General features: G+C 59.5%; 1 protein-coding gene across 11 annotated transcripts; it reads left to right on the top strand.

The window, feature by feature from the left end:
- Positions 1-182: 182 nt before the first annotated feature.
- On the top strand, positions 183-12,310 carry KCNC3 (potassium voltage-gated channel subfamily C member 3). Of its 11 annotated transcripts, none has more exons than XR_015146308.1 (6): positions 183-1,229; positions 5,289-6,396; positions 7,513-7,704; positions 7,957-8,083; positions 10,725-10,784; positions 11,853-12,310. XR_015146308.1 is itself a non-coding variant. In XM_086353766.1 (5 exons), the coding sequence occupies exons 1-4, from the start codon at positions 342-344 to the stop codon at positions 10,739-10,741; spliced, it is 2,205 nt and encodes a 734-aa protein (XP_086209892.1). In that variant the 5' UTR covers positions 212-341; the 3' UTR covers positions 10,742-10,784; positions 11,853-11,987. The 11 variants fall into 11 exon arrangements, 9 of the variants coding, with proteins under 9 accessions (XP_086209894.1, XP_086209892.1, XP_086209893.1 ...); XR_015146307.1 differs by having other exon boundaries at positions 212-1,229; positions 7,987-8,083; positions 11,853-11,930; XM_086353766.1 differs by lacking the exon at positions 7,957-8,083 and having other exon boundaries at positions 212-1,229; positions 11,853-11,987.
- The last annotated feature ends 1,001 nt before the right edge of the window (positions 12,311-13,311 follow it).

Here is a 13,311-nt window from a genome sequence, read left to right as displayed (position 1 = left end):
CGCCTCCTCTGTTCTCCTCCTAGTGCGGCCAAACCAGGCAACTTTCGCGTCCCATCCAGCCCCTTTAACACCTCGCTCGGCCCCGCCCCTTATCTCAGAAAGACCCAATCGGTGTGTCGCATGTGCGGCCCCGCCCCGTCCGGCAAGTCAGTGTTGGAGTCTGGGTCCTTTTCTCAGTTTAAGCCCCGCCCCCATCCCTTCCAAGGCCAATCAATTCAGCTTCTCCCTCCCTTCGGCCCCGCCCCTTTCCCCCATCACCTCCTCTCACCCAGTCACATCTGTCTCTCCCCCGTGGCTCCGCCCCCACAGCGCCCCGCCCCTGCCGCTCCGCCCCCCATCCAATGCTGAGCTCAGTCTGCGTCTCGTCCTTCCGCGGGCGCCAGGGGGCTAGCAAACAGCAGCCGGCGCCGCCGCCGCAGCCGTTCGAGTCCCCGTCACCGCTGCCCTCGCCGCCGCCGCCACCACCGCTGCTGCAGCAGCAGCAACCTGCACAGCCCGGCCCCGCCGCGTCCCCGGCGGGCCCCCCGGCACCCCGCGGGCCCGGGGGCCGGCGCGCCGAGCCATGCCCCGGGCTGCCGGCGGCGGCCATGGGGCGGCACGGCGGCGGCGGTGGCGACAGTGGCAAGATCGTGATCAACGTGGGCGGCGTGCGCCATGAGACGTACCGCTCGACGCTGCGCACCCTGCCGGGGACGCGGCTGGCCGGCCTGACGGAGCCCGAGGCGGCGGCGCGTTTCGACTACGACCCGGGCGCCGATGAGTTCTTCTTTGACCGGCATCCGGGTGTCTTCGCCTACGTGCTCAACTACTACCGTACGGGCAAGCTGCACTGCCCGGCCGACGTGTGCGGGCCGCTCTTCGAGGAGGAGCTCGGCTTTTGGGGCATCGACGAGACCGACGTGGAGGCCTGCTGCTGGATGACCTACCGGCAGCACCGGGACGCCGAGGAAGCGCTCGACTCCTTCGAAGCACCTGACCCTTCGGGCGCCGCCAACGCTGCCAACGCCGCGGGCGCCCACGACGCGGGTCTGGACGACGAGGCGGGCGCGGGCGGCGGCGGCCTGGACGGCGCCGGCGGCGAGCTCAAGCGCCTCTGCTTCCAGGACGCGGGAGGCGGCGCCGGGGGCCCGCCAGGGGGCGCGGGCGGCGCGGGCGGCACGTGGTGGCGCCGCTGGCAGCCCCGGGTGTGGGCGCTCTTCGAAGACCCCTACTCGTCGCGGGCCGCCAGGGTGAGCGCTCTCTCAAAGCCCCCATCCCCCTCCCCTCTCCTGGAGCTCCCAGACCCTCAGGGCGCTCCCTATCCTCGCCCTCAGCCCCTGGCCCCTCTCAGACCCTCCTGGTCTCTCAGCCTCCCAGTTTCTTAGAAGCCTCTTACCCCATTCCTGGGTCTTCCGTACCCCTCTGAACACACCCACCTCTCTTGGCCATCCCCAGATCCTCAGAAGATGTTTCTCCAACCTTGAGAGCCCTCCAGACCCCTTTCAACCCCACCTTGCTTCTCTAGTCCATCCTAGACCCTTAGAAACTTCTCCGATGGGCCAATATCCTAAACAACCTACCTGAACAGCCCCACCCCCGCCTTTCCTGGACCCCTCTAGAGAGCTTTCAGAAGACCTTTCCTCAACCCTCAGAGTCTTCCCAGCCTCTTTTCACCTCTTCTCACCTCTCTGGGCACCTTTCAGACCCTCAGCGAACTCTCCCCTAGCCTTCATTTTCTTGGACCTCCCTAAATCCTCAGAAGACATTGCTTCCTCACCCTTAAAGTGTCCCAGGGCTTGTGAACACTGTCTCCATCCCCTACAGACCCCGTGAAGCCTGTTCTTCAGTTCTCCAACCTTCAGTCCTGCAGGCTCTCCCAGCACCTCTCTCATTCTCCCTCTGCCCATCTCCAAATCCCCTCCCTCTTTCCAAGTTTGCGTCTTCTGGTTATCTTTGAGCCCTCCTGCTTCTTCTGCCCTTTAAGTCTCAGAATAGTTCTCACCCCACTCTCAGAGCCCCCCAGACCCCTCTGAACCTCCAAACCACTTGCTCCTGCTAGGACACTCCCCCGTCACCCTCACTGCACGCTGAGTCTTGGGGCATCTTCTCTCCTGGATCCCTGCTGCCCCCTCTGTGTTTCACATCCCTTCTCGCATTCTTCACACCAACTCCTCTCCTGAGGGTTTCTCAATACAGCTCCAGACTTCCCCCAAAGCTTTCACACTCCTCCTCAACGTCTCCAGAAGAGTCCCGAGCCCCCAGAATGTCTTTCATCTCCAGAACTTCCCATATGCCCTCTAGAATCGCTTCTGCCTCATCCACAGATTCTCCCAGCTTCTCCGTTCCATTGTTTAAACTGCATAGCCCACTTTCTATCTCTGGGACAACCCCACCCTCACCCCCATCCTCAGCCTCCCAGCCTTTTTCCTAGTCAGTAAATGACTTTCCTTCCTGCTCCAGAACTTTTACCTAACCTCAATCCTTGGGACCCTCAAGTTTTCAGACCCAAAACTTCCTTCTCAAAATAGCTCCCAGTTCTTTCTGGTTTCTTTCCACCTGTTCCCCCATCCCCGGCTCCAATCCCTGCTTGCTTCATCCTTCTCAACAACCTCCGCCCCCCCACTACCCAGTCTGAAGCCTAGAACTGGGCTCCTCAGCCCTTCCTGACCCCTGTCCCTGCAAAATGAACCAAAGAGCCCACACTCCAGCCTTATCCTCTCTCCCGCCTTATCGCCCTCAAAATTCTAGACTACCCCCAAAGATCCCTTCATCTCCCCGCTAAAAAACTTTCCTCAAAAATCTGTAACTTCTTTGGCTAAATAGCTAGCCTCCCCACTAGTTCTCACTTGAACCTCTTCCTCCTCCTAACTTCCTCCCTGTGTTGATGGAGAGAGGACAGTTTAAGATAGGGGGAATAAGAAAAAGGAGGGAAAGAGGAGAGACTCCAGCCCCCCTCCTAGCCTCTTGGGGACCCAAACACCCGGAGTAGCCGTCCGGCACCCTCCCCCCACCGTGCCGCGTCCTGGGCCGGGAAGGACGCGGAGCCGCAGTGCCGCATTCACGCCGGGGGAGGGAGTGAGAGGGAGGGAGGGGGGCCCGGAGGCACCGCATAAAGTTTGTTCCCCGGGAAGCGCTGAGTTGGCAGGATTTGGGTTTGGGGTGGAGGGAGGTGGGGGAGAGGAGGTGCGGAAGGGACGTGGCCCTAGATGCCCCCTCAGGCCTCTGAGAGTCACCCTCCTTCCATGGCCTGGGGAGCCCTTCCCTCTTGTGACCCCATTGAAGGGTCCTGAGGTGAAGCTAGGGGTTCAGGACAGCTCCGGAGGACATTTATTTACTTTACAGCTGTGTTTTGAGTGTCCATGTAGTGTCAAGCACTTTCTAGCCTTCAAGTGAAAGTTTGAGAGTCGAGAGCTGAAGCCAGAGCAAAGCGGAGGGTCCGGTTTCCTCCCCCCTCGCTCCCCTCTCCGTAATCTCCCCTTTCCTTCTTACAGGTACTCCATGCTCTCCTACCCCTTCTGCTTTTGAACCATCTTGGGACAAGGGGGTAAACCAATCCTGACGCTGTCCAGCTGCGCACTGCGGCGGGTGCCCACCTTTCTTTCTGTGTCCTGGGAGGGAAGGAGTTACTCAAGCTTCTGGCCTGTGGCCTCCCTCTGTGAAGCGGCACCGCGGCTGCGCACCGGCTGTTCCGCTCCGGCCCGGTAGGGGTTAAGACTGCTCCCAGTCCCTGCGGCTGCGCACTGCGGCGGGGGAGCTGTCCGTGGTGCTAGCCACCGCGCGCCCCGCCCCCTGGCCTGGCCGGCCCGCCCCCACTGCGGTGCCGCAGCCTGCGCGCTGCGCCCGGTTCGGAGTGGGGTGCGGGGCGGGGGGCGGGACCGGGCATGCGTTCTGCGCCGGCCTCTGGCCTCTTAAACCACTGCGGAGAAACGAAGAGGGGGGTGGGGCAGAGGGCCAGCGCTGACCCTCCCTCCCCCGAGGCTACCCCAAGGTCTAGGGTCATTTCTGCAGCCTAACACTGGCTCTCCTCTCTTCTCTGCAGCCCTGTCTCTCTCTTCTCTACCTATCTGATTAAAGCTCCCTCTACCTCAACGCCCATCCCCTTCTCAGGACTAACCCTACTGCTTTGACCTCCCTTCTATATATTTGATAAAGCCAACTACAATTCCTAGAGGCCTTCAAGATCTTGACCCTGCCTTCAGTCCTCAAGGCCTTCATCAAAACCCACACCATTGTGCGCTCAGGACACAGATCCTTCCCCATCTTGAAATGATCCAGGCACCCATACCTCTGAACCTCTGACCAGTCCCCTCACCTCTCCTTGGACCTAGCCCTACCCTCTCCCCTTCTTCTATGCCCAAGCCCCAGACATTCCCTTCGTTTCCAGAGCCTTAAACCCCACCCCTATCATCTTCCCTTTTTTTCAGTCTTGACCCTTCACTTTCTTCTTTCTTCAGAGCCCTGACACCGCTCCTCTCCTCTGTGGGCCCACCCCTTTGCTGTTTTCTCTGGGTGAGGGCCTCACCCAGCCTTCTCTGTTTTCTCGGACTCGGTCATTAGCATCATGGTCCTTAAACATTGGCACCTGAGGTCTCAATCTTGGCCCCCCTTTAACTGATGCCCCTATACCCTAACAAAAGCTCAAGCACTGGTTTTGGAGCCAAGTCCTTTGTATATTCATCTAATGTAATCCTAACAATAATCCTGTAAAAATAAAACACCAAAACTTGAGGTTCAGAAGGCTTAATCTCCTTGCCCAATTAGGCAAAGAAAAAGCTGGATTCAAACCCAGGCTTTCCTACTCTTAACCACCTCCTGGTTCTGCCTCCCCATCCACCTTCTCCCCTTCCCCTTCCCCTTCCCCCCAGTTCCAAGGCAAGCCCCAAAGCCTCTGAGACACAGGATGCATGATTTTAGTCTCCCTTCCCCCACCCCCCAGCAGAATCATTGGACCCTGCCAGGGACCCCTGAGATATGACACAGGGAACAGGAGGGTGGTGGTGGGGGGGGAGGTGGTCTAGGAGACAGAGCACAGAGCCAGAAATTGCTGTTTCCAGGAAAGAAGTGGACCATCTGCTGCTGCGGCTGGGGCCAGCTCCTCTCCCGAGCTGGGGGAGAGCTGCCTCTGATCCTTTTGCAAGCTTTAGGGAGAACAGGATGCAAGAAGCAATGGACGCATTGGGGCTGGGACACCTGGATTCCCCTGGAGTTTGGGTCTGAGAAAGGGGCCACTGGGAGGGTCTTGGGTAGATGGCTGGTTGACCAGATGCCTGGGTCACCTTTTGCCCTTTTTCTCCCACCCTGCCCCACAGTATGTGGCCTTCGCCTCCCTCTTCTTCATCCTCATCTCCATCACCACCTTCTGCCTGGAGACCCATGAGGGCTTCATCCACATCAGTAACAAGACAGTAACGCAAGCCTCCCCGATCCCTGGGGCTCCGCCGGAGAACGTCACCAATGTGGAGGTGGAGACGGAGCCCTTCCTGACCTACGTGGAGGGCGTGTGTGTGGTCTGGTTCACCTTTGAGTTTCTCATGCGCATCACCTTCTGCCCAGACAAGGTGGAATTTCTCAAGAGCAGCCTCAACATCATTGACTGTGTGGCCATCCTGCCTTTCTATCTGGAGGTGGGGCTCTCAGGCCTCAGCTCCAAGGCCGCCAAAGACGTGCTGGGCTTCCTGCGGGTCGTCCGCTTCGTCCGGATCCTGCGGATCTTCAAGCTGACGCGGCACTTCGTGGGGCTGCGCGTGCTCGGCCACACGCTCCGCGCCAGCACCAACGAGTTCCTGCTGCTTATCATTTTCCTGGCCCTGGGTGTGCTCATTTTCGCCACCATGATCTACTACGCCGAGCGCATTGGCGCCGACCCCAACGACATCCTGGGCTCCAACCACACCTACTTCAAGAATATCCCCATCGGCTTCTGGTGGGCCGTGGTCACCATGACAACCCTGGGCTACGGAGACATGTACCCCAAGACGTGGTCGGGGATGCTGGTCGGGGCGCTGTGTGCCCTGGCCGGGGTGCTCACCATCGCCATGCCGGTGCCCGTCATTGTGAACAACTTCGGCATGTACTATTCGCTGGCCATGGCCAAACAGAAGCTGCCCAAGAAGAAGAACAAACACATTCCCCGGCCCCCGCAGCCTGGCTCGCCCAACTATTGCAAGCCCGACCCGCCCCCACCACCCCCCCTCCCTCCTCACCATGGCAGCGGCGGCATCAGCCCCCCACCCCCCATCACCCCGCCCTCCATGGGGGTGACTGTGGCCGGGGCTTACCCACCGGGCCCCCACACGCACCCCGGGCTGCTCAGGGGGGGAGCGGGTGGGCTCGGAATCATGGGGCTGCCTCCTCTGCCGGCCCCTGGGGAGCCCTGCCCATTGGCTCAGGAGGAAGTGGTTGAGATCAACCGGGCAGGTGAGGAGGGGTCACCAGGGGTGGAGGGGGGTGGAGTGGGCAGGCAGAGGTGGGGTAGTGCTGAGGGGGGCAGGAGGTATGTGCTGAGGCTCGGAGGTGGTCACCAACGGACACAGGAAAGAGGAAAGGGAACAGCAGGTGCTGAGGCCAGAGAAGAAGCAGGGAAGCAAGCAGTGATGGAGAAGCAGATTTCGTGTGAAAGAGTTTTAGGGAGAGACAGACCTACAGCCAAGGTATTCAGGGGGTCTGGGGGGAGGGCAGAGTGATCAGCCATATGGTGAGAGGGACTCAGAGTAAAGGGGGGTGGTTCAGAGAGACATGGGGAGAGAGTTTCACATGGGAATCGAGGACCAGAAACAGGCCAGGGGCAGCTGCAGCTTATGTGATGAAGGAAATGAGAGGAAAGTTGACTGAGCCTGTGCGTCCCTCCCCCCAGGGGAGTCTGTGTCTCAGAAGCAGGGATTGGGGCGACTGTCCGGGGGGAGGGAGAGGCTTGGGGGGCCCCACCCCCATGCCTTAAATAGGTCAAGAAAGGGAGCTGGGCCGCCCGGCCCCCCATCTTGCTCCCTCAGCCGCTGACCCAGTTTCACACCAATTATAAATAGCTGGAGTCAGAGCCTAGGGGACCCCCACCTCCCCCTCCCTCATCTGTCACCTTCCCAACGCCTCCCCACTGTGCCCTTGCCAGCGTCCAACACCCCTCCCTAGACAACCACCTCCCAGCCTCCTCATCCCTCCCAGCCACCCTTCCAAACCTATCCCACAGCACGCACCCAACCACAGCTGAACCTCATTCAGTCCATTTCAACCACGCAGCCCACCAGTACCCAGCTCACTTCCCAGCCACCTCTTCTGTTCCCATCCCTCCAAACACCCAACGCCCTGGTCCAGTGCTGCCCTTCTTGGCACCCAGTGCCTGGCCTGACTCCACTTCCTGGCCTTCAACACCCTTCCCTGCTGTCCTTCCCAAGACTCAACACCCTCCTGGCCATGACCCTGCTCCCCAAACCCACCAGCCACACCCCCCTGACCCCCTGCACGTCTGGCACCCTCTCCTCCACAAGTTCCCACACCTCACTGTCGCCTTTGTGTCTCTGTCTGCCCCTCTGAACACAGATCCCCGCCCCAATGGGGACCCTGCAGCTGCTGCGCTTGCCCACGAGGACTGCCCGGCCATTGACCAACCCGCCATGTCCCCGGAAGACAAGAGTCCCATCACCCCTGGGAGCCGGGGCCGCTACGGCCGGGACCGAGCCTGCTTCCTCCTCACCGACTACGCCCCATCCCCTGATGGCTCCATCCGGAAAGGTGAGGTGCCCTCCACTGGCCCCCACCTGGGACCCTCCCTCTCTGCCCTCCCCTAGGGGAGGGCAGAGAGGGAGATGGGGGAGGAGGTGCTGGACTTCCCTTCCCCCACCTCCTGGCCCCCAATTCCCTCCCTCTCAGACTCCCTCCCCCGAATTTCCTCACCACTGACCCTTCACCTGTCTTTATTGCATCTCCATTTCCCCCCCACCCCACCCCACCCCGGACCCTCTGGCCTCTTCCCCCACCCCCCAGCCACTGGTGCTCCCCCACTGCACCCCCCAGACTGGCGTAAGCCAGGCCCCCCAAGCTTCTTGCCCGACCTCAACGCCAACGCTGCAGCCTGGATATCCCCCTAGTGGACGAACCCCCTCCCCCCGGGGTAAGTAGCCCCCACCCCTGTGAACCCCTTCCCTCCCGACTAACCCATCTGAGAACATGCAGCCCCCACTGACTGAGACTCCCACCCCCTCACTGTGAACAGCTCCATCCAATTAACCCCCAGCCCCGACACTGACCCCACACCCATCTGCCCAGGACTTGCCCTGCCTCTCACTAACTGCTAGAACTCACCCCACCCCTTCCCACCATGTGCCTGACCCCCCCACCCCAATGGCCTCACGACTGACCTCCATCCTCACCCCCATCCACATCTCTTCCCCTGCCTCCCCGCCATGGTTTTACTTTTGTTTGTTTAATCAAGAAAAGGGGGCATACACCCAGGACGTTCTTCTGAGTACAGGATGAGGTGAGAAAGACTCAGCCACTTATGCAGTCACTTGTGGCTTGGACAGCACTTACCAAGCACCCACATACATGCTCCCGGTGCTAAGCACAGGGAATCAACGGGGAGCACATCAACCCTGTCCTCTACCCCCAGTTTGGTGGGAGAGGCAGACGCAGACCCAGACCTGAGGCAGGAGAGCAGGCTGAGCTGAGGAGCCCTGTCCTGGGATCTGGGAAGGAGCAGGTCAGACATGCGTGTGAACAAGCTCTGGGAGCTGGTGATGGACAGGGAGGCCTGGCATGCTGCAGTCCATGGGGTCACAAAGAGTCGGACACAACTGAGTGACCGAACTGAACTGAGGTCCACTCTGGGACTTCATGAGGAGGCACTGGAGTGGGGAGGCTGAGGTGGAGGCTGGGGTGAGGGTCCCAGGGGAGAGGACAAAGCCTGAGCCAGGGTCAGAGCTCCAGGGATGGGGAAGAAGAGAGGCAGAGGAACAGGGCCAGGACTGGACAGTGGGGAGGTCAGAGAGAGAGTGAGGGGACAGCAGGTGAATTATTCAGCAAACATAACTGCACACTTTCCACATGCCATATATTCTGTAATCCTCACAACAACCCCAGCTAACCCCTAACTTCATTCATTCATTCAGCAACTAATGATTGCGGGTGGAGTTCCAGGCAGTGGAGATTTGGCAGGGCGCAAAGCACACATCTCCCATCACAGAGCTGATACTCTAGAGCCCTGTGACAATGTACTATAGCCAAGGGCCAAACCTCTCCGCCAGTTGCTTTGTAAATAAAGCTTTATTGGAACACGGCCACTGTGTACAACAGCAGAGTGGAATAGTTTCAACAGAGATGTATGTTATGGCCCACAAAGCCCTGGAAATATTGACTATCTGGCCCTTTACAGGGAAGTTCTCCACTCCATGAGTGGGGGAAACAGAAAACAAACAAGATAATTACTCTAACCAGGTCAGATAAAGGGGGTCTGTTAAGGTCTTTCTGAGAAGGCAACCTAAAACTTGAAGCTCAAAAAGGACCAGCGAGCAGAAGAAAGAGCAAGTTCAAAGGCCCTGAGGTGCTGAGGTGGGATGCCCTTGGTTTGTTAAAGGAATAGCAAGGAGGAAAGTGTGGTTGGAGTTGAATGGCCAAGAGGAGAGGGGAGGAGCCTAGGGGGAAGTGTTTTGGGCCATGGTGAGAGGCTGGGTTTGATCTTAAAAGTGTTGAGAAGCCACCTGAAGGCACCTGGTCCATCACTTATTCATTCAACAAACACCTATGAGTCTTCCTTCCAAATGCAGCTTAAAGAATCCCTAGCTACAGCCTAAGGAGATGGCAGAGCAGGACTCAGGGAGCCTCCAAGGAGAACCACATCTAAAGCCCCTTCTTTCACGGCCCTTTCAGAAGCTCAGAGAGGGCCATGGCCAACCGCCAGCCACAGAGCAGATGCAGGACAAGAAGCAGGCTTGCGGGCTCCTAGTCCAGAGGGGACTGTCTGGCTCTTCTTGTTCCATTCCTGGACCTCTCCTGTTGCAACCCTCACCTCCCCCATCATCCTCCACTGTCATCTCATTACCAACCCCCACCTCCCTGTTCCCATCTCAGCCCATCCCCCGCTTGCACCCAGCCGTGTTGCCTACTCCCTTTGTTCCCCCACCCCCAGGTCTGGATGGGCCCCTATGAAATTGAGGGATGGGGCAGGAGGACTTGGGAATGTGGGTACGGGAGGAGTTGGGGGATTGGTGGAGGTTGGCTGGGCGGGGGGGGGGGGTCTCTGCTTCTTTTGCCTCTAATGCCAAAATCCATTCATTGAACTCAAATAATGGCTGGAGCTGATGGGGCTGGCTGAACTCCCTCCCCCAACTCCGTACCCCTTCCACACACCTGTCTTCCTCTTTTAACTTCTCCTTCACCCTCCACTGTTCCCTAGCCCCCCTTCTTTCAAGACCCTTCCTCCTGACCTGGTCCCCACCCACCCCATCAGCCCCCTTCTCTGTCTTCCCTCAGGTGCTGCTGGGTACAGCACCTGACCCGCATCCCCCCCTCCTCCCCAGTATTCCCCCTCCTCTCTCCCTTCATCCTCCCCCCACCCGCCCCAAGCCACCCCGGAAGCTCCTTCCATATTTGATGTCTCTGGCCGCCCCCCATTTCACTGCTCCCCTCCCGCGGAAAACACCAGAGAGGAGGAAGAGATCCCGGCGTTTCTCCGGCCCCCCAACAGTGAGGCTGTGTTGGGGGGTTCTCCCTGGCCACCCTCCCCCCGCCGTGACTCTGTGTATTTCTGTCCCCAGCTCTTGTCACCGCCTGAGACCTCGCGAGACCCTCGATCCCCCCCTGCCCCTTTCCCCCAGGTTAGCAACTGGGAATGGCTGGGAGGGGGTGACTCCAAGATACTGGGCTTCCGACTCCCCCCCAGGCCCTGTCTCCTCCTGTCAAGATGCCCACGTCCAGAGTGACCCCTTGGTACTGGCTAGGAAAGCCCTAGAACAGCCCAGATACTGGCAGAACTCTCAAGACATTCCTAAGTTTTCAAGAAACCCCACACCTGCCCCTAAGCCTTAAATCCCTTGAGTATCCAGATGCTATCAGGACCTTCCCATCAGAAGGTTCCCATCTGAAAGCTTGAGCCTTTAAAGACAGCCCATTACAACCTTCGGCTGAGCCTTGCCGACATCAGACTGCTCTTGGAGCTGTCCTTCAGCACCACCCTGCCCCCGCCCCGCCCAGGGGGGTACTGCCGACTTGTGCTCCATTCAGCCCCTCACAGTCCACACCGCAACGCCCCGTCCTCCTCTTTCTCCGTCTAGGTTAGCCCCCCCACCGCCTGCGGCCCCACCCATCGCCTCCCAAGCCCTCCCCACCAGCTGCTCGCCCACTGGCATTCCACCCAAGCTCCCTCCCCACGCCCGTGCTGCCCACCATCTGCCTCGCTGCCCTCCCACCTTTTTGCCTCAGACGAGGGGGCCAACTAGGGGGGACGGGGGTTGGGGGGGCGGGCGGTGGTGGGGGCAGGGTGGAGGAGGCTCGGTGGGTGCCACCTTGCCTCCTAACCCTGAGTCTCTCCCCCCTCCCCATGTCTGCACCTTTCTCCTCGATGCCAACTGACTGTCCGATTTGTTCACTTCTCTCTCGTCTCCTTGGTCCGCCTCTGTCCATCTACCCGTTTCCTGCCGTCTGTCGTCTTGTGTCCTGGTGTCCGGCTCTCTTGTCTCCACCGTCTCTCTCTTGCCTTCTGTGTCCCACCTTCTCCCTCCACCTCTTCCTGTCTCTGTCTCCGTCTCTCTCTCCATCTCGTATCCCTTCTGTTTGTTTCTCTCCTGCTTCCCTCTGTCTTGGGGTCCCGCTGTCTGCTGGACCCTCTGCCTGCACCCGCATCTCCTCTCTTCCTTTTGTGTTTCTGCCCTTTCCCCCGCCCCCAGGTTACGAGAAATCCCGCAGCCTGAGCAGCATCGCGGGCCTGAGCGGGGTGTCCCTGCGCCTCGCCCCCCTTGCCACTCCCCCCGGCTCCCCCAGGGCCGCCCGCCGCGCTCCCCCAACCCTGCCCTCCATCCTCTAGCGCTCCCCTCCCCCCCGTGGGGGGACTCGGGGGTGACAGGGAAGAAGGTCAAAGGAGCTGGGGGTGGGGGGTGGGGGAAAGGGGTTTTTTTACAAAAACAAAAACAAAAAAAGTCATTAATAATATGCAACGGAGACGACGACGCCAGCAGACACCCCCGGGCCCCTCACCCAGACCTGGGCCCCCAGGATGGAGGGGGAGGAGCCAAAACCCATTCCCCCAACTCTGCCCCTCCTTAAAAAAAAGCCTTCTCAGGTCTCCAGAGCCATAGGAAACCCCCGCCCCCCCCCCCCATCAACTCGTGTAAATACGTCCAAATTATGCCAATCACATTTTGGGTCGCCTCCCCCCAACTCTGCATGCCTCCTCCAACCTGGACCCCCGCCCTCTCCAACTCCACCTCAGCAATAAGCCGCGGGGGGCTGCATGCCGCGAGCAAGGGAAGGGACATTCTGGGAAGCGGGTGGGGACCTTCAAGAGGGTCGGGCTGGCCTTTAAGCCACACCACAGGAGGGTCTCTTAGCCTCCTACCCTTCACCCCAGGGGGGCAACCCATCACGCACTGATTTTTTAAAAAATTAGCAGCAGTGTGGGGGAAGGAGGAACAGTCACCCAAGCCAAAAACGGGAACTGAGCTCAGATGGTAGAAGCGGAGGCATGAAGGGGGGGCGGGGAGGGCCTGCGGACAGCTGCTCCCTCAGCCTTTAGGAGCATCCCGCTGGTGAATTTCACTCTTTCTTCCGCCTCTCCTACCCACCCACCGCCCCCAACCCCAGGGATCTGCTCGCCTCTATTGCTGCATGGACTCAGACCTCCCATCCTGGTATTCCTGGGATGTTCTGGCCCTAGCACACAAAATTCCGCAACACCCCCTCCAGATTCCCAGGACATGAGACCTGCCCTCAGAATTCCTGAGGCCGATTCTGGCACGCATCTTCCAAATCCCAGCACGCTCCTGGGACTTAACCTCTCTGCACACAGATGCTACCCAGCCCCCAAGTCCCCCCTCCCCTCAGTCCTAACCCCTGGGCTGCATCCCAGCACCTCTCAAACCTCCAAGACTTGACCCAGCCCTTGAACTCACGTTCAGCCTTTGGGATGCTCCAATTTTTGCCACACTCTGAACACTTCCTGGACACCCTAAACCTGACATCAGACATCCAGCTCAGGTTCCCCTGACGCTAGAATTTTCAAGATAGGTTCAACCTGTCTGCAATTCCAGGGAACCAGATCTTTCCGGGACACCCCCCTTCTTATGGATAACCCTGTCCCCTCCAAGATCCCCTTTCTTTAAATGGTGTCCCAAAGGCACCTTCATAGAC

This window comes from Bos grunniens, chromosome 18 (assembly GCF_055505025.1).
Source record: "Bos grunniens cultivar Pamir isolate PY7600 chromosome 18, Bosgru_T2T1.0, whole genome shotgun sequence".
NCBI classification, from domain to species: Eukaryota; Metazoa; Chordata; class Mammalia; order Artiodactyla; family Bovidae; genus Bos; species Bos grunniens.
This window is presented reverse-complemented; position numbering and strand designations above follow the sequence as displayed.